General features: G+C 45.0%; 1 protein-coding gene across 1 annotated transcript in view; it reads right to left on the bottom strand.

Annotated features, from left to right (window-relative positions):
* Window positions 1–7,450: 7,450 nt before the first annotated feature.
* LOC146822010 (cysteine-rich venom protein-like) overlaps window positions 7,451–21,374 on the bottom strand; it is a 280,985-nt gene continuing 267,061 nt past the window's right edge. The window contains exon 8 of the mRNA XM_085609411.1: window positions 7,451–9,337. Coding sequence (XP_085465537.1) covers window positions 9,228–9,337 — 110 coding nt within the window. The 3' untranslated portion in view covers window positions 7,451–9,227. The remainder of the gene's footprint in view (window positions 9,338–21,374) is intronic.

Raw genomic sequence — 21,374 nt, forward strand, 5'->3', positions numbered from 1 at the left:
AGCTAAAGCTGTCTTTGCCAAGAGTCTCATAGGACGGGCTCATGCCTATCTATGGGGAAAGGAATGCAAACTTAGGCTTGTTTATTGGTGTTTGTGGTCCCTGTCCATAACTGATGAAATCTCCACTGACATCTCTATAACTCAATGGATAACTTGAAAAATGATTTATTGTGTGAATTATATTTTCATAATAGTCTGTAGAAAAGAAAAAAGATGCAACCAAAAAAGAGTGCGATGGAAAGGAAATTGTAATTTCAATAATTCATTCATCATTCTTCGTTAGTCCCAAAGATGGAGCAAGGGTGTGCACCAACATAGGTTTCTATGTGCCGGGGATATACTATGTATAGGATCGTATCCAGTAGTGATGTTAGAACAACAAAATCTATAACTTATTCCCTTAGGAGTATTTCTTTAGTCATATGCATTACATTGGTGCAGCACATGTTCTTAGTGCACAGAAGCACAACATTATATGGACCTGCAAATTATTAGTTATCAGTTCAACACTGTCAAAGTGACATAAACACAGATCGAATATGGTGCTCTACTTAAATACTATATGACTGTAGTATTTGGATAACTCAACTACGGAGTCAAGCTACATAGTATAACATTATTTAATTAAACTATTCTCTAAATTCACTAACACCTATGCACACAAGGTTTACACATTGATATGGTTTCTGGTAGTCTTAATCATTTGGCGTGTGTTTTATTTCTTTATTGTGTTGGACCTGGCCTTTTCTGCAGGGTCATCATCCCCAGACATTTTGCCTTTCCCCGCCTATGTGTTTGTTGAATTCTTTTATGTTGGCCTTAGGACTCTGTGTGCTTTACCACTGCTAAAGTGTGTGTTCTCTCTCCCGAAAACATGTTGGATTAGCCTATACCCAATTGGCATATTTAATTTACTTGCAGGTCCCTTGCAAAGCGGTATATCATATTTTCAGGCCCTGTAAACTAAATGCTACCAGTGAACCTGCAGCACTTATTGTGCCACCCACTTAAATCGCACCTTAAAACTTGTCCTAGGCCTGCCTCTGCAGCCTGAATGCAGTTTCATATTACCATGTCAACTTGGCATTTAAACCCCCTTGCCAAACGTTAAACTCCTCTCCTATTACATATAAGGTAGGCCCTAGGCAACCAATAGGGCAGGGTGGGTGTACAATTAAAAGCTTGCACATGTACGTTTAAGTTATACATGTCCTTGTAGTGGAAAATTCCTAAATTCGTTCTTCACTACTAATATGCCTATCCCTTAATTAGAATTATCATTGGGAATTCCTTATTGCATTTAACGAGCCAGAATTTCCAATTGTCAACAGGTGGCAATGACATGTTTGGTGTTTATGAAATTTAATGATAAAACCTCTTTAAGGGTAAAGTCGGGTTTTTCATTAAAATTTTGAAAAAGCCATTTTTAGAAAGTCGGTATTTTCCTGCCCTTACTAAGGGGCCCATTAGGATGGTGGGCGGATCGCCCCCACCGGGCCGGCGGTGACAGGGGCGATCCGCCTGCCATCCACACAGCATATTATGATGGCTGGGGGTCCACAGCGGACGGAAAGACCGTCCGCCACGAGTCGACCAGCGGAAAACAAGGTTAATATGGTGGCGGTGTCTGCAAGACACCGCCATCCATATTACAATGCCTGCGGAGATGTGCCTTTCCATGGCGGCAACGGCATGTGGTCTTTGCCTGCGGGGGCCCGTAGCGGGCCTCCAGGATGTTGGGGGTGCACATGAGGGGTACCTATGGTACCCCCCTGCATTTGCATGCACAAGGTTGCAGGCACCGCGCGGTACCTGTCACGTTGTGCATGCAAATGCACAACGTGCATTCCCAGCATTGTGGCGGGTGGTGCTGCGAGCACCAGCCGCCACAATGCTGGGAATAGGGTTTGCCACAGCCCCGGTGGCATCCTAATGTCAGGTGCGGGACCGCCGCACCCCCTGCGGATGGTCCTGCATTCCATTATGGTGGCGGGCGGATTTTGTCAGCCCGCCATCGTAATAGGCTCCTTAGCCCTCTTGTGCCTGTAACCGGTCTTGGATGACATAACTGGATGCTACTTACTGGTAGGCTTTGTGAATTCCTTTCAGACAGTCCTACAGTAGAGGGATTGGGTGTGTCTGAATGGGCCATCGGCTGGCATGATGAGGGGGCAAAACTGAGTACAGCCCCACTTACAACTGAATAGCCTCTGCTCTGCCTCCACACAAAGGGCCTAACGACCCCACATTGTTACTGCAGCCAGCTAGGAGCCAGGGCAGGGGATTCCATGCACTGTGAAGACACTGTAAACCAGGGCGCCAGGGTATAGAAATGATATCTCAAATACTAACTCTTTAGTACACTCTGGACCTATAGATAATCTGCCAGGAATAAGGACTGCTGTGCTGCTACAAGGACTACCGCTCTGCTGGATTGCTGCTCTGAAAGGACCCCTGCCCCCACACTGCTGACCTGCTGCCTGCTGCCCTCTGCCTGGGTGAGAAGGACTGAACCTATATTTCTTGAACCCAGAACCCAGAGTGCCCCATGGGCCAGTTGGCTGGCTTACTGTTCTGACGCCTCCAGGACATAACAGGTTTCCAACAACCTTGCATATGCACTTGGACTCCGCTATTCGTGAATCTACCCTGCCAAATGGCGACACTTCAGTCCTGGACCCTTGGAAGTCCTTGGGCTAAAGGTGTTTTGCAAGCCTCTTTGAATCCAGAGTAACTGACACATCTCCTCTGGTGCGCTGCAGAAACTCGAGCAAAACCAACACATCTCCGATCTCTGCTGCTGCCTGGATTGCACCCATTGCAAAGACCTGCAACGCAGCAGTAGCTTACATCGCATTCAAAAACGCCGCTGTGCGACGCATCCCCAGTGCAGGCCCTCAAAGCCTCGATGATGTTGCTGAACTCAATAACGCAGCCCACAGCTTCTCAGAACCATTGCATCGCTCCGACTGTGTCGACTCAGGACCTCGCATCGCAATTCCTCGCCGACTGGATCTTTGACATCTGCACAACAGGCCCTTGCACCGCATCAAAGAACCTACGCATCCTCAACGCTGATCCTTGCAACCCCTTGGAAACCAGGATTGAAGGTGTTTTGTTCAGCGGGCCTAACTGGGTCCTTGTAGCTGTCCGGTGCTCCATTGCAGCGACCTAAACTTGTGACTTTGTCCCAGTCCGGTGCGACTAGATAGCCACAGTTGGTGCTCTACGTCTTTTGCCACTATTTTCTCTAAAAAGCTTCAAATTCATTATCTCTGGTTCTACCATTAATTTTTTTTGTTTAGGTCTTGTTTTACGTATTCTAAATTACTCAATTTTTCTAATTCTATTGTGAGCTCCTTTAGTGCTGTTTTTACTGTGTTACTGCTTGAAGTGTTGCGCACATACTTTACACTTTGCCTCTGAGTTAAGCCTGATTGCTCTGCGGCAAGCTATCTGAGGGCTGAGCACAGGTTAATCTAGGGTTGGCTTGTGAGTTCACCCTGAGAAAGATTTTTGTTACTGCTAGGGGTGGCTGGAATTTTTATTCCCACCAGTGGAGTTGGAGGAATTTAGTAATTCTCTGTTACTCTTGTAATGCAGAATTAATAATACATTTTGCCGCACAGTTGGCAAAATTAATCAGCACTGGTCATTATCCCACCATGTTTTCTTAAGGGCAGACTCTCTTCAATGTCTTTGCTTGCGTATAACCTCATGTTGACGCACACAACTAATCACTTTATTTACTATTGGAAATCTTTCTTCTACGGTGGCCGAGCAGCCTTGCTTCTGCAACTGTTCAGTCGAAGCACAGACTGTTTAATGTTATGTGTCTTTTTGGCAGCCCCAAAATGCTCTCATATTTCTCCCTCCTCACAGGATGTTTCCTTCTATTGTAGAGTGATACTTTGTCGGAAGAATGGCGGATATTGCACAGGAAGAAATATTGAGACTCAAGCATCTCTCTCTGGGGTCCAATGGCTGTACGGAGCTGAACAATCCTCTTGGGATCAATGATAAGGCTGGGTAAGGCATAGGTGCCTTGCCGGTATGCCTTCCATTGTTGGGATAGCGGGGTATGTGAGGGGAGGTGGAGAAGAGGAGGGCTCGCAGTGAGCTGATCCTATGAGGGGCCCAATGCTGTGAACTGCCAATTAAGGATAGTCTATGGGCTGCTGCATAGCTGTCAGGTGGGCCACAGGTGACTTGCGAGTTCTAGTATTTATTGCACTTTTGGCTGTAAAACCAGAACTGTGCAATGTTCACCCTTCAGACATGATTCTAAATCAAGTAGAAGTTATTCTGTTGTTGGGCTCACTTACTGCACTGAACTGAAATATCAGCAGTAGAAGGTTAACCAACGCAAAGTTTCATATTTTGCTACGAGGTAGCAGGAGAGAGCTTTGTTCTAGCGACAAGCCCGCACACTGCAGTGCTACGGTGATTTGTTTTCGTCATTATACACAGAGCTCCCTGCCACTGGCCCTAAGATCTCAAGATAGTATTCCATGCTTTAGAAAACAGCTCAAAGCCTGTTTTTTCATCTTTCTCTACAGAAAGACCAGCGTTCTCCAAGTATGGTCCGGACCTTTGGATGTTTCCCGCTATTACTCGCTTAAAAAATGTGTTACTTTACTTTAACTATGACCGAACAGATAATTTGGGGAGGGCAAATTTATTTACACGCAGGGCTAGCTCTGTGATACGGTGTGTTAGTCAGTCTCTCCATCTTTATCTTTCTGTGCTCTCTAGCAGGGAGTCCAGGCTGGAGATAGCTTTACAAAAGTGGTAGCACATTTGGTTCTTATTTCCACAAGTTTTGACCTTTGAAGAGCACATCACATGACGTATTTCCCCCCAAGTAAATGGCACTCATTTTTGTAAGAATCGTGCTGCTAAATAGGCAAAACTAGGGATGGGCAGAACTCCACGGAATCTCGCAGAGTTTTTATGTAACGCCGCAGAATTCTGTATAGTAATTTTCCGCGTTCTAAAAAAGTCACTGGGGAGACTAATTAGCATGCACAGTTCATGATGTCTTTACAGGAAGCAATGCCATAGGAAGTGTGGTGATGCCGTACCTATCAGATCCTTATTTAATAGGCCTATAGCCGAGTCTATTACAGTGTAATACTAATAATTTTAAGAGCTTTGACACTACTTACCAACATAGGACTATTTTACAATTTTCAGGGAGATTTATTTCCTTATGCTTTTTTGTGTTAGATTTTAGCATTGAATCCTTGCACACATATCCATAAATATCACTGTGTTTAAAGACATCTTCAAATCAGCCATAAGATGCTGCCATCAGCAGATATTGAACGTCAAGTGCACACCTCTTGCAGATCAATCAACACCAACAGCAGCAAGTTAATCTTTGCCAGCATCAAATATTTCATCACACTTCCTGCTGCTTCCAACATCGCCCTATCACAAGAAGTTTGCAAAAGCCTCTCAAAATTTGTCTGGAATAAATTTACATCCATATACAGCAGCTTAGATGCTCAACCACACCCTATTACCTTTGCAACTCAACCTTTCATCATAGACGATGAATGAACCCTGACCTCGTGGGCACCATCACCACTGGCGAAATCACTGCTCCCCTGATCACCATCTACTTGGGGGCTCCAGCTGACCCTTGCCCCCTCCACGCCATCAGAAAATGACTCATCCCAATCAGTGAAGCACTAACACCCTTCTTTAATGCCTCCATCGACTCTGCCACTTTCCTTGACGCTTCAAAACATTTCACCAGTCATGCCCCTGCTCAAGAAACCATCCTTTGACCCAGGCATGCTTTACAACTACAGACCCATCTCCCTCTTACCATACTTGGCCAAGGTCCAAGACAAACTAATAAACCGATGCCTCACCAACCACCTTAGCAGCCACCAGCTCATCAATGCCACACATTTGGTATTCAGGCCCAACCACAGTACAGAGATATCACTCATTACCTTCACAGACTAAATCTGCATGATCCTTGACAGGGAAGACATGGCAGCCCTCATTTTCCTGGACCTCTCTGCATTATTTGACAAGGTCTCACATCCCATCCTCATCAGGTGCCTGCAAGAGATTGGCGTTAAAGAACTGATCTCCACTGAATCTCTTCCTTCTTAACGGTTAGAACACAAGCTGTCAGCCTGTCACCTTACTCTTTGGAAGCTCACAGACTAATCTGTGGAGTCCTTTAAGGCTTTATGCTTAGCTGCAACCCTCCTAAATGCATACATGATCCTTCTCAGACAAGACCCCCAACACAGGAAACAAGTTCACCGCCTGCTTGATGGAAAACTCTCGCTGGATCAAGCAAACTGTTTTACACTCAACACAGACTAAACAGGCATAGTGATATTTGACACCTCACCATCCAGCCGAACTCGAACGCACCCCCAGAACTCACCCCAGGAATCTCAGATTATTTATTGACAGCAAACTAGATATGACTGTGCAAGTCAAAGCCATCACTGCATCCGGCTGCCACATCCCGAAGATGCTGAGGAAGATCTGCAAATGGCTCCCAAGCAACACATGAAAAACTGCCACTCAAGCCCTGGTCAACAGTGGACTATGGGAACACCCTGTTCACCAGAATCACTAAGCAACTCACTAGAAGACTCCATACCATCCAGAACCCGGCAGTCAGACTCATCATAAGCCTCCCACGGAGAACTCGCATTACACCACACCTTCAGGAACTACACTGGCTTCTAAAACAAAAATGTGCATCGTTCAAGCTCCTCACACACTCATTCAAGGCACTCCACAACTCAGGCCCCACCTACCTGAACAGTTGCATCTCCTTCCACCAACCAACCAGACACCTTCACTCTGCAGGACTCCTACTCACCAACATATTGCACATTAACAGAACCAGATCAGAAGGATGATTATTCTCTTACATCACTCCTAACTTATGGAACAGCCTAATTCTCCACTTCAGATCCTCCTACTCTTTTTGAAATCCGCAAGAAGGTGAAGACTTGGCTTTAAAATTAACCAACCTACCATAGGTGGGGCTAGGCATACACACCGGCTCAGTGCTAAGATACCGTCATGGGAGGTAGCCCGCGTTACCAATATACATAACATAACATGACATACCATAACATAAAGCACTATGCTGAAGTCTGTGTGTGATATACAAGCCGCAAGTTTAAAGATCTGTATAGGCAACTTAACCTGTATTCCTTCTAATAAAATACGTGCCTAGTTAGATCAGATACTATTTGCACCATGGTGTTTCATCATTAGAAAATGGTGGAAGCTCGTTACCTCTAACCACTCCTTTGTAACATGCAGTCAAAAGGATATGATTGATGTTTGTGAGAATGTCAAATGCATCTTATAGTCATAGTATATAATTCTTGATTAGTCCTCTAAAAAAATTTTTTTTATTTTTGGACAAGAATGACAGTGCCACAAGCCTCTGTTTGCATGTTCTGTTACCATATAGACAAAACCACTTGCCGGCTGAATCAGTTGAAAAACACATATTTATGTTTCAAGTTATGAAATCACAACCGATATGCCAATACATTTTATAATTTCTGAATATTCTGGAATTCAGCTCTCACTCTGATGATAGGCCAAGAAAAATGCTAGAATGTTTAATGTATTGCTCAATATACTATAACATTCAGCTTTGAACAACTAACTTTACAGTTCTCAGCCAAAATACTGATTTAGACATTTGGTCTCATTAGTGTGAATCATTTTATATAACTACAGTTCTTCACATGACAGATATACATATATATATTCACAGAGGATAAAAGTGAAGTGGAATATTTAGGTTATGATCTAAGACCTAAACTTATGTTAAAAACCAGATGTTGATAGTCAAATCAAAGGTTAAAGAGATGTTATAGTTATGTGTTGGAATGAGACAGGAGCTAACTTGAAAAACCCCAAACCACTGAAATACACCACTTACAGTTTAGTCAAATAACTATAATTTGCACCCTATAATGCACTGCTTATGACTCCACATATTACCTCACTTGCACCATGCTAAATGACATCATTATTGACATCACTGATTAAACAACAACACTACGGGCATTGTGTAGTGAGGCTTAGTTGGCGTGTTCTGCATGCGTTATGCACCGGGCTAGCATTTGGTCAAGCCCTGACCCCATCCTACTGAAAACACCCAACACACATTCTAAGGTCTTTTTTCAAATCATTTTATCATGTGATGTAATATGTGATGTTATAATGAGGGAGAGGACCTTTAACAACTATTACAGCCCTAGACAGAAGGATTCTTATGCTGTGAAAACATTTCACCCACTCAGGACAGAATTATCTAAATTAAAAATGTGGAAACAGGAAGCTTTGGAATGTCGGAGCAGGAGGGCTATACTACCCATTATTAGATCTGACCTGCTTTATTGTCTAAAATGGAGGTCTCAGCAGTCCAATGATCTAATATCCATTTTTAATGCCGAGCCGCTTCATTGTCTACAATGGAGATCTCAACAGTCCAATGTTGTGAAATCCATTATTAGACCTGAGACACTTCATTGTCGACAATGGAGATCTCAACAGTGCAATGATTTAATTTCCATTATTAGGCCTGAGCCGCTTCATTGTCGACAATAGAGGTCTTAGCAGTCCAATGCTCTAAAAGACCATTCACTTGAGACATCTGCTAAGAAAATCAAAGATACTATTAAATGGACCGTGTAGTGCAACAACGGGTGCTGAAAACTGACAGCCAGTATAAGGTTGAATGTACAGTACAAAATATTTTAGTGTTAGAATAATTGTATTAGAATTTTTGAATGCTGGTTGCTTTATAATTCAATAAAGTAGTAGAGAATGATTAATGTATGCTGGAGGCATTTCTGTCCAAATTTAACTTTATTTTGTCCCTTCCTGTTCTACTTTGAACATTTTTCCCTCACTGCGTACATAATTGTCATAGTGTTATATCTCTTTTGCTCTGGCTATAGTGGTCCTTAAATAGACATTCCTTCATCACAGGTCCTCACCTGCAGATCACTCCAGTAATTGGGAATACAGTCTTTAACAATCATCATAACATTCAGCAGTGCAATACAAAGGTGTAAACCATCCCATAAAAATTCAGATAGTAGCCTAATGAGCATTGTAGAAGGATTTAGCACATGATGCTAAACATGAAAAATGGTGTTGTGACTTATTTGAGTCCTGCTCCTGTGCCTTTTACATGCCTATAGTGTAGATCATTAGCCACATCTACATGTTGCTTGGCATACAGAAGACATGGACGCTTGTGAGCAATATGGTTTATAGGTAGGGCACTCAGGATTGCGGTCCAGGTATAAGCAGGGATTGGCTGGAAAAAAAATCACACAGTTATCAACAAGAGGAACATGAGAAGAACAATTCTTTCATTGATGATACAAGACAATGCATGAACGTATTTGTGCAGAGGTGTAATTTAAGATACTGCATCATAATCGCCCCCTTCCCCGCACACGTCGTCCCCTTTTCAGGCGAAGGCTTATGAATATCTGTGAGCTATGTAGTTCTAGGTGCCCCTCACCACATTCTGCAAGGCTTGGAGGTGCCATCATTTTGCATTATGTCACTGAGCACAAGAAGCTGACAATATGGAGAAGCCTTGTGGATTTATAGAGGCAGATGAAGGCTCAGGCAAAATTAAGTCGTTCTTCTCTTTTCTTATTCATTCTCTTGCTGCCTCCTTTTTTCATAATGATTTGATACAATATTAGCTTGTTATTGGGATATTTGTTCTTCATTATCATTGTTTAACATGTTTGTTCATTTTGTATTACTGTTTCAGTTGTTTGTTAAACATGTGAAAAGTCTCAAAAATCAAATGTATGATTATACTTATAAAAACACAAACACACAAAATGGAGAGTTTGAAAAAGTGTCAAAGTTAAGCCAAGAAGAAGCTCTGTACAAGGTATCAGTAGTGTCAATGGGTCATTTAGCCCCTGGTGGGCATTCCTTCAGCCCATTAGCCTGCCGGGCCATTTAAACTCCGTAGGAGGACCATCTACTGTCTTTAGTGTCCCCCAACTACTGTTTGATTAAATGTGTCCTCTGATATGGTGGGTACACTTACATCACTTTTGAATAGACAGGCTTTTTTTTGAGAACCTTGATTATGTTTTTCATTTTCAGAAACAAATCTTATAATTGGAGCTTATTTCTGGACCCCAGCTGGCCATTTATTGTTTTCCCTGCACAGATCCGCCGTGCTTTGCATGAAGAGCCTTGGCAAAAAAAAACAGTGATGGTTACCGAGCCCCAAATAGAGCAGGACAATTGTCACTGTGGCCTGGTGGGCCAGTTCTGGATGTGTCATTATGTCAAGCGGTTTCCTCACTGGAGCCAGTGGAAACTCAGTAGTTTTCTCACCTCTACATTGGGTGAGAGAACCCTAATATTGGCCCCAAATTGGACAATCACCTTTATTTTCTGGTGGGCCCCCTCCATCTGCCAGTCTCTGCATTACCCCATCACTCACTGTTTTGGCAGCAGTTTAATTTCTGACTCAAAAGCTCAATGAAAGCGAAAGGGCTATTGAACAAGACCGCGCTCCAGACGAGTCAGACAATGAGATTATACGGGGTTAATTTAATCTAAAGCTAAATATAATGAAAGAGGAGACCAGAAAAGGCGGTAGGAGGCTATCTCAGAAACTTTATTGCTGTTACTAGAGTAACACTCAAGAGTAAGAGCTCAAATACATATCTACATTTCGAATATTGATGGTCATTGATTGCTGAAAATAATGATTTGAATTAGGAGGAATGAAAGGAATTAAGAAAGGAAGTAATGTAGAGATGGAGGGAGGGTCGGGGAGAACCAGGCAGGGAGGGAAGGTTGAATATTTTTCTTTCTGCATGGCATGTGCTACAATCTGACCTTGATATTGAATGACTATAGAATGTGCAATGATAACACGAGACAGTCCAAATGCCTTATTTAGAGTTGGGCAGATGTGGGATATCCATCAGCCAGTGGTGGATGTCCCAGCTGCCTGTATTAGGAGTGCATTGATGTCAGTGGCACTTTAAAGATGGTGGGCAGGGCATCCACCACATTTTGGTGGAAGTTTTTCATCTGCTAAACGTTACATGAGGACCTAAGTTAGACAAATACACTATCCGAATGGCTCACAGCATAAATTCCTGACTGGCTGGAAAACGGATTGAGAAAAACAGATTAGGAACGATGACCTGAGGGAATCGAAGAGAGCATAGCTGCTAGTGCCCATCTGTAGGGTACGGAAGGCTAGCATCATGGGAGTTACTCAACACATGTAGTGTCCCTCTGGTGTTAACCCACACTGTACACCCACCCATCACAGGCGTCACCGGTCAGGTGACACTGCTAATAAAAAGGGGCTGGGTGAACGTGCCCTGAGCCAGTTCCAGTATCGTACCAGCGTGTCTGTGTAGTCATTTCACCAGCATGTGGGCCTAGTGGCCCTATACACCACAGCACATAGATTTGTTAGCAGAGTGGTTTTAAGTCATAACACTGTGGACAATTCCTTCCCGATGAAGTATCCAAGATGTCGGGGCGTGGGGTGCGTGGCCAAGCTGCCGGCCAAGATGGCCGTGCAGGGTTGAGGGTCTGCCAGCACTCCCGGCAACTTCACCCATCCTGCCGTCCATCCAGCCTGTATTTCACCCGAGACGGTAGGCCTGGCCCCACTGAGGCTCCTGCACAACTCTGTGCCATCCGAGGTGCCCAGACACTCAAGACCGCTGCAGGCTGCGGCCTCCGGGTCTGCAAAGTCGGCGCCAGTGTAGTCATTGGGGCACGGCTGAGACAGAGCTGCACCGATTGAGGAGACACGAGGCGGTTTCCGGTGATCTTGCCCATAGAGGAGAGGAGCACATGGGTCCCATGCACATGAGGTGAGCTCACTCCACTTGTGTCCCTCCCTCCAGCTGCACATTACCTCTAGCCCTGGTGGACGGCTTGAGGCCGGCCCATTTCGTACAGGAAGCCCCTGGATGAGAGGGACTGAGGGTGAGCCTTTGGACCTGCCATCAGGCAGTTTGGGCCAGTCGGGGGCCATGGGGTGTTGAGTGAGCCTTGTGATGGCTGATTCTGCTGTGCCCTGCCAAACGATGCGGGGGGAGGCGCTTCTGCTTGGGGCTCCGACTGGTTGCAAGGCGGCACTGCTGAATTCCCCATTTGACTAATGCACACGTCCTGGGCCCAGGCTGCTTGGTGGGTGCCCGCTTCTGCTTGTGAGGGCTGACTCAGGTTTACAGTACCCTGCTGTGCTTATGTGTGCACTTGACATTCCCCTGCTTCGTCTGATCAGGATTGTGAACTGGCGTGGTAAAATGGGCCACTGAGAAATAGGCCTATCTATTCTCTTGTTTGGGTTGACCGTAGCTGGAGCCCTGAGATTAGACTGGCTGCCACATATTAGTGTTGGGGGTAATAGGGCGTAAAGACCCCAAGCAGCGTCTACTACAGTTTGGTAGACCCACTGAGAAGTCTACGGAGTTCGGTGGCGATATGGCGGGGGGAGGTCAGGAGGATGCAGACTCTAGTGAACCATCTGATGTGCCGGGAACACTGCTCCTAGAACTGCGGGTGGGTTTCAGGGTGCTTGACGGCCGATTCGACACCCTGGACAAATGCCTTGATATTATGGCCACCAAATTAGACACGCACGAGAAGTGCCTGGACACCGTAGAGGGTAGGGTTTCGGAACTGGAAGATGGTGAAGCACAGTCAAACAAGCATCTAGACCGCATAGAAAAGATCCTTAAGGAGGTAGCCATCAAGAACGAGCATCTGGATGTGCGCAGTAGGCGCAATAATGTTGGCATTTTGGGCGTCCATAAGTCCGCCAACACGGGGTGCATGGACCAATTTGTGGAGATCCTGCTCACGGACATCTTCAGTAAAGAGGTCTTCACTCCCACCTTTCTCGTAGAGAGAGCGCACGGCTCACTTGACCCCCGCCCTAACCCGGGATGTCCACCACGACCCATCTTTGCCCGTCTCTTGAATTACTGGGACAGGGACACGGTGCTAAGGCTTTCAAGAGAGAGGGGGTCTGTCTCCTGGCAAGGTTCGACCTTAGCCCTGTTCCCGGATTTTACAGCAATGGTTCAGGAGGCCAGGCGCAAATACACTGGAATTGTCTAGCTCATCCCCCCTCATAGTGGGTCAGCGGCCAGCTTTGATTTGTTCTCCAATGAGTGAATTGGTTTAGCCCTAGTAGATGATGGGCGGCTATATCTACTGAGTGAAATTTAATTATCTTATTTGTTTTGTACGAGTGACACATCTTCATTGTTCCTTCTGGTCAGGTACCTGGCATGGCGTTGCCACTCCCCAAGTGTGTATCACTTGGTGTTGCTGTTGCTTCCGGGTAATGTATCTAGTATTACTCCTGCTTTGTATATGTGGGTGTTTAGCCGGGACTGGTGGCTCAGTAGACTACTGCATCCACTGCAGGGGCTTGTGTTCGACCACATGGTCACATGGTTCATATTTCGGTGTGTCCACTCAGCCTTTCATCCGCCTGAGGTTGATAAAATGAGTACCATTGTGTTGGGTAACAATAAACATCTGTTATTCAGCGCCAAGAAACCCCAACGGGGCAAACGTGCGCTTTACAAATGTACATGTTATGTTATGTTTACATGATGCAAGAGTACAATTGTTCAGTTGGGGTACTCCCTGCCGGAAGGCATGCAGGGATTGATGGGGGAGGAGGAGGGAACGTTAGCTTTGTTGGGTACTCAATAGTTGTAATCTCGTTTTTTCACTGCAGCATGGTCTGATTCACTTACAATGCACAAGCAAAGTCATGTTCAATATGTTGGGATGGCGGGACAGGGTAGGCTGGCACCATTTTCCGATCTAACACTGAACACCTGGAATGTCAGTGGGCTCAGCAATCCCAGGAAAGGTAAACAGGTCCTTCACTATTTACAACACCACAGGTTTGACATTGTGTTCTTGCAACAAACTCACCTTCCCAAGACACCCACCACCACTTTTGCGGCGAGCTGGGGCCCACATCGCTATTTTGCGGGATACAGCATGTATGCGTGAGGTACAGCTGTCTTGATCCATAAACGTCTATCTTTTCAATTTACAAAGCATGCAACGACAGTGAGGGGCAGTTCGCTGTGGTGGAGGCATGCTTAATGGGGCATAGAATTGCATTCATTAGAGTGTATGCGCCCTAATGTTGAAAGCACGGAATTCTTCGAAAGACTTCTTCAACTAGACGCTGACCACATATGTATGGGTGGTGATTCTAATCTCCTTTTGGATCCAGCGCGTGATAGCACATCCAAGGCTCCAGACACTAAACCATGTGCACGCAACGTTTTGTTAGACATATGTTAGTCGGTTGGTCTTGCGTAATCCAGCGGGCGCCACATACACTCATTACGCTGCCCAATATGGCACGTGGACCAGGTTCGATTTTTATGGGCTAGTCTCCACCAATTTGGTTACATGGTACAGGGCAGCCCGGCATCTCTCAAGTACATAGGCAGACCATTCTCCTGTGGTGTTGCAGGTATGTGTTACAAGGCCTGAGGGATGTGAGAGGGTGTGGAGTTTCCCTGGGCTGGCACTGTCCGATGCAGTGTTTCTCTCTGAGCTTCGGGAGGCTATAGTTGAATATTTTAAATTGAATAAAGGGTCAGTTGACTCCTGGGCCACACTCTGGGAGGCATTTAAGGCCTATATCCATGGGGTGTGTACCTCTAAGCATGCTGGGATTATTAAAGATCTGTGTACGATTGCGCAAATTGAGACCCAGCTTGAAACATTAGATAGTGAGCAGATTGTAAAATCCGACCCTTCGTACCAGAACCGTCGACTGACACGCCTGACTGAGTTCAGAGAGGCTGCGGAGCGTGAGAGTAGCTATTTAAGTAAGTACGCCACTGCGAAGCGTTATTGGGAGAGTGACAGACCTGGCCACATGTTGGTGCGGCTGCTGAGACCCGCGGCCGGGCACTCATGTATTACTGGCATACGCCCCACATCTGGCCAGATTCTAACTGACACTCTGAGATCAGAGATTAATTCGTAGCATATTATTCCACTTTGTACTCCACTCGGGTGTCACACTGCGAGGAAGACCGTTATAACTATCTCGCCAAGATTTCCATGGTATGGCTCGTGAAGTATATGCAGGTATTTCTTGCGGAACTATTCTCGGTCGAGGAAATTAGTAGTGCCAATAGATACTATAAATGGCTCAACGGCTCCTGGACTCGATGGCTTCACCGGGATATTTTATAAAACCTATAAAGATCTCCTGTCGTCCTGTTTATTACAAGTATATAATAAGGTGGTTGAACGTGGAGAGCTTCCCCCTACTTTACCTGAGGCCGTAATAATTCTTCTTCCAAAAGTGGGGAAAGATCCGCTACTGTGCAGCTCCTATAGACCGCTGTCACTTTTAAACCTTGACTATAAAATGTTGGCCAAAATGATTGCACTGCGACTGGCGCTGTTATTACATCGCATTATCTCCCCGGTCCAGTCGGGCTTTGTCCCCCACAGGTCGACTGCACTAAACCTTCGCACATTATTCGCAGTGATACGTAGAATTTCCCCTGAGGTCCCTGCTGCTGCTGTCCTACTTGACACTGAAAAGGCATTCGACTCACTGGAGTGGCACTTTTTCTTGGCGGTAAGGGGGAAGTTGGGTATCCCCAGAGGGATTCATTGACCTCACTGCGCTACTATACTCCCGGCCCACAGCCAGACTTTGCCTTAATGGCACTCTGTCCTCGTCATTCGCCCTTAAGCGTGGCACCAGACAGGGCTGTCCACTCTCCCCATTGCTCTTCATATTGGCCTTAGACCATCTGTTACACCAGTTCCAGGAAAGGCCTCTGCAAAGAGGCCTTCAGTTCAAAACAGGGCCGCTTTTAATCTCCATATACGCGGATGGCATCGTTCTTTATGTCTGTAACCCCGGGAGAATCAGGAACCACTCATCTGTGAGATTATTTGATTTGCCATCTTTTCAGGGCTATGTATAAATTGGGGTAAGTCTGAGGTCTTTGCCTTGACCCTGAGCACCGCGTGCTGGGAGAGTGCATTCCCACTTGCGTGGTGAGAGGAGTTGGCCAAATATTTAGGCATTCGGGTGCACAGAGATACGGAGCAAATTATCAGACTAAATTATGGCCCAGCGGTGCATAACTTGGAACAGCAAGTCGAGCAATGGCTGAAACTCCCCCTCTTCCTTGCTGGTCATCTTGCACTTGTGAAGATGATCGTGCTGCCAAAATATTTATATTTATTTCATAACATTCCTCTCCCCAATTCTTTTTTCCTCACATTGCGATCTCACCGTATCAGGTTGGTCTGTGGGGGTGGAAGGCCTACAGTTAGCTGGGACACCATGACTTTGCCATAGGAGAGAGGTGGATTTGGGGACCCCAATTTTCGGGTTTACTATTTGGTTGCGCTGTGCAGTTTTACCCAGACGCACAAATTCAATATTCTAGACCTGAGGCGGATCAGGTGCTTCCAGCGCTGTTCTGCCGCAGGGATTCCCAAGAGACCCCCGGGACATTCAGACAGTCTCCACCACTAACTGGGCCTGGCGGAAGTTGGCGAGGGTTATTGGAGTTGGTGCCCTATACTCACTTGAGATCCCAGTTAGCAATAACCCTTGGCCCCCCATCACAGAGGAGAAGCTGGAGCAGTGCACACTTATTGCATACTCTATGAAGAAGTTTGGGGATTTGTTCCCAGAGGGACATATTTTCTCTAGTACGGAGGGAGGGAAGTTGAGTGATGCAACATTTATGGACCAATTTATCTTTAGTAAGATTCGGAGGGCGCTCAGAGGTAAGGTTTCGTAATATCCTTTGGAGCCCAAGCCCTTTCCTCCACTCACACTGCTAATTTCGAGCCCCGGTGGAAAACACCTGATCTCGAAGCTAGGAGAGAGTACTGCTGTCGATTGTGGACGTATCGTATCAAGGATACTGGCCGGTAAACTTGCTACCCTTATTGTGGGGTGTACCCGTTAAGGACGATATATTCTGAATGTATACTCTTTCTTAACCTACGTGTCAGGTTTTTGGACGAATTTTATTTACACCTATTAAGACACCCTTTGACCTAGTACGCGGGCATATTATACCATATGAGCCCTGATGAAGTTTCCTCAGTGGAATGAAACGTTGGCTGATGTCCATTTTATACTATCAACAACAATAAAGAGTTATTTTGGATATACTTGGAGGAAATTGACACTAATTTTGGTACACCTTCCCTTTTCGTACAATGATCTCGCAGCTATATAAATCTTGCATGTCCTTAAACCCCCAGCAGAGACACCAAGATACAGGAGGCATGGGAGCCAAAACTTGGGCACCCTACACAGGACTCACATTGGTACTTTTGCTGTGTGCACATCAAAGAGGTATCCTTAAACAGCAGAAATAAGCTTATACATTTTACGTACTTGTGGAGGGTCCCGGCTAGGATTCACGCCATTGACCCAAATTGGTCTCACTCCTGTCTTAAGTGTGGTGGCCCGTATGCAGACTTCACCCAGCTGATGTGGAACTGCACTAAGATTGGGATCTTTTGGAGATCTATTTTTAGGACTGTAGCGCAAATGACTCACCTTAAATTGGTCCCCACTCTGGAAGTGGCCTTGCTGGGATATGTGGGAGGGCTCCCAAAGAAGCTGCATAAATTAATCGCCATTGCATTGTTGCTTGCTAAGAGGGAAATAGCTCTCAAGTGGGGCAGCCTTGTCTCCCCCACAGGGAAGGACTAGCTATTCAGTCTCACATACTGCAACACTAACTACGAACTATACGCCACAACATTACCCCCGGTTTCTCGCCCAAGGGATATTTGGGAACCATTAAAGAATGATCTACTGGAGACCAGTTATCCCCCACATTACAACAACCTGCTGGCATTGTCTCCACGGGAGTGCGGTAAGTGAGCCCACCTTACTTTCTTTGTTCTTGGGTTTATTACAGCAGGAAAGGTGGGGATGTGATGGCTTGAGTGGGCTCGCTGAACCGGGTTGACCAGACCTGATAGTTTCAATATCTGTTATATGCCACTCTGTTGAAATGGACTATTGATAGCTTTTGCACAAGTATGGTATCTTCTGTTATTTTTGGACCACAAATGCTGTCTATTTGTTTTAACATATGTTTTCTAATCACAGTGAATAACTATGCATTGTTTTAAGCCAGATGAAAATGAAAATAAAGATATAAAAAAAAGTATCCAAGATGTCCAAAGCAGTGGTAGCTCCCCAATGTGGGTTTCCTAGCTCTGCCCTCTTTATTTTTTAATCCAAATGATTTTGCTTACAACTTCTACAATAAATACGATGGGGAACTAAACAAAATTAGGATGTACACACACATACAATACTAGAGCACTCACCCTTGACCCCAGCTGTTCTGAAGTACTTGATTGTTTAATCCTTACTCTGCACTTCTAGTTGCTGGGCTGCTGACCTCACCTACCTCAGATCTGCATGAGATACTGCCTTGCCTTGCACAATTAACATAAATACTTCAGGAAGTTCCTTAGGAGACCTGTGCTCCAAGGAGTCAACAATCAGCAAGTTAAAAACTGGAACCACAATATCAGGATCTAATGCAAGAGCAACACTCTAAGGAATGTCTGGCTCCTCCCTACCATGATCCAAGGGATGCAATGTCGCTCAGGTTATTTAATTCCTACAACATTGACTGGTCTAAAAGTTAGAGAGTGACAGCCGATGAAAGAACTGTTTGAGACCTACGGTACCACCTGGGTCTTTTTCCATCCGCATCCACCCTATCCTTTATAACCTAGCTGGGTTCAGAAGGAATATTAGGACTGCACTAATGTGTTTTTTCTCTGGACCTTTCGCATACTGACAACTGTGCTCATCACTCTTGGTTTCTTCTTTCAGGTAATAATACCAAGGTAGGAATACCCATTCACCAGGCGCTGTACTTCACCCCTCTTTATCCTAAGGGATTTCTCAGGCTTCTGTAACATCAGTACCATTACCCCAATCTAAAGACCAGACCCAACTTACACTTATGGCCTTCTAGGTGCATGCAAGGAGTCCTACCCTTCTGATGCGCTCTCTGTTTTATTTTCATACAGGTATCTGGAGCTCGGTTAAAAACAGAATCTGCTCCAGCAAGCTTCTGTATGGTACCAGAATATTGCAAAACAATATTGTCCTAAATAGAATTTAAAGTTGTATTTACATTGTAGTTAATAACAGCCAATATACAGCCAATTATTTGAAATCCATGTAAGTGACATTTAGGACAAATATTTCCACCAGATGGTATTTTTACTAATGATATTCTGAAATACAACTGCGGATTTCTGACCTTTCATGGGTGCAGTGATTCAGTTGTTAGAGATCCACGCAAAATGTTCATGTCACTCCTTTAAACCTCTGGTAGTTATAGTTTACCCAAAATGATCCTGAAATCATTTTATAATTTTGTTTTTCCAATGCAGAGATGTACACAAGTCTATTTTGCAAGAGAGTCGGTGCAAATGAACTTGCTAGCCTGTTCTTGCCAGAAGACAATGCATGGTGCTTTCCAGGCAGGGAGGAGTCACATATGGTTTGTAAGTATCTACAAAAGGAAGTTACGCAGGAGTAAATAAACCTTCATGGCCTTGCATCACAGGACCTGCAAATCCCCACCTGCAGGAGATGTACTCATAGTGAAACATCTGTTGCATATGGAATCTTTGCAAAAAGGGTTAAAAATATATATATTGAATACTCTGTTAGCAAATACTTTTGAATGACACTGAGATCTGTGTAATTGCACACATTATTTTGCACTTAAAAAGGCAATATCTGAATGGAAGTCAGACTTAAATGAGCAAATAGCTTTGTGAATAAGGCCCACAAATTTCTGACTTCTGCTGAAGCTGCGGTCTATTGACTAGATCCAGACAGTTGTGCCCTGTAAAGGTATATATGGCAAGCACTAACAAAGGATAACTCATCTGTAAATGCGATTGGTAAATGTAGGCAGAGGTCATGCAGAGGATGCTGAAATCGCCATTATTGAAGTTACTAAATTAACCTGTGCTTAACCTTGGGTAGTTTGGCACAATAAGCAGTCAGGATTACCTTAGAGGCAATGTGTAAAGTATTTATTCAGCACTCAGCAGTAATAATGCAGCACTCAAGCAGCAATAATGTGAAAACACAATACAAGAAAAATCCAACACCAATTTAGAGAAATAGAGCAAATTATTTTAATGAATTATTTTACAACAAATGACAGAAATTCAATCAGGAGGATTGGACTCATTCCTTTATTTCAATTTTAACTAAACACTAGTGCCTTAAAGGTCAAACCGCCAAAGGTGGACATCTATTCATGTGAGACCGAGTCAAAGTTAAAGAATATAGCCAACTGCAATGGAGCACAGGTCAAATACAAGAAGAGAATTGTGTCCAGTTGGCACTTACCTTCAAACAAAGAAGAATTTCAAAAACAAATTTCTGAGAAGGTCAAGTTTGGTGAGGCAAGGCTGCAGGCGGTGTCCGAGGAAGGAACATCTTTATTGGGGAGCAGCTGGACGAAGTCGCGGTGAAGATTTCTACTTTCAAATGTAGTCACTTTTATGTAAGCTAAATATCTCCAGTGGGAGGGGGCAGGAGGCTCTAGCCGAAAACAGTTTCAGGACAATGGACACCCCTTTGGCGAAGGACTGCTGAACCGGATTTGCTGCTGTGGAGAAGAACTTAGCCTGAGTAGCCATGAAGTCAGATCAACGGGTGGGATGCACCTTGGGCAAATCAACGAGCTGGTTGTCTATCGGTTCTCAGAGCAGTTATTAGCCAAAAAGGTTCTAAGTCTCAAGTTTGGGATTTTGGCAATCTGGGCACATTTAGCAACACACCCAAAGGTCCAGGAGTGGTGAGACACCACGTGGGGTTTGAGGACTCACTGAGGCTGGGTCCATGTGTGCTCAAGTTGATCGGAATCTTTTATGTCCATGTGGCTCTGGACAGGAGGCCAGCAAACTAGCCCTTGAAGTCACTCGGGTAGTCCTGGTTTCAGATGAAGATGCAAGGCTCAAACAGCAGGCTGGCCTTTTTGGGTTCAAGGCAGGCTACACTGCACCAAGCAATCCTTCCAGGTGCAGCAAAGCAGTCTTGTGGAGTACACAGCAGGCTCAGCAGCAAGCTGTCCTCTAAGAGTGCTGCCGCACATCCAGAAAGTGAACTAAAGAGAAGGTCTGAGGGCCCTATTTTTATACCTGGTACCTTCTTTGAAGTTGGGAGACGTTTCTAGAGATTTCTCTTTGAAGTTCTTGGAATTGCCTGACTCCCTCTCCCTGGCTCCAAGCTGTGTGGA

Source organism: Triturus cristatus, chromosome 6 (genome assembly GCF_964204655.1).
Source record: "Triturus cristatus chromosome 6, aTriCri1.1, whole genome shotgun sequence".
Taxonomy (NCBI): Eukaryota; Metazoa; Chordata; class Amphibia; order Caudata; family Salamandridae; genus Triturus; species Triturus cristatus.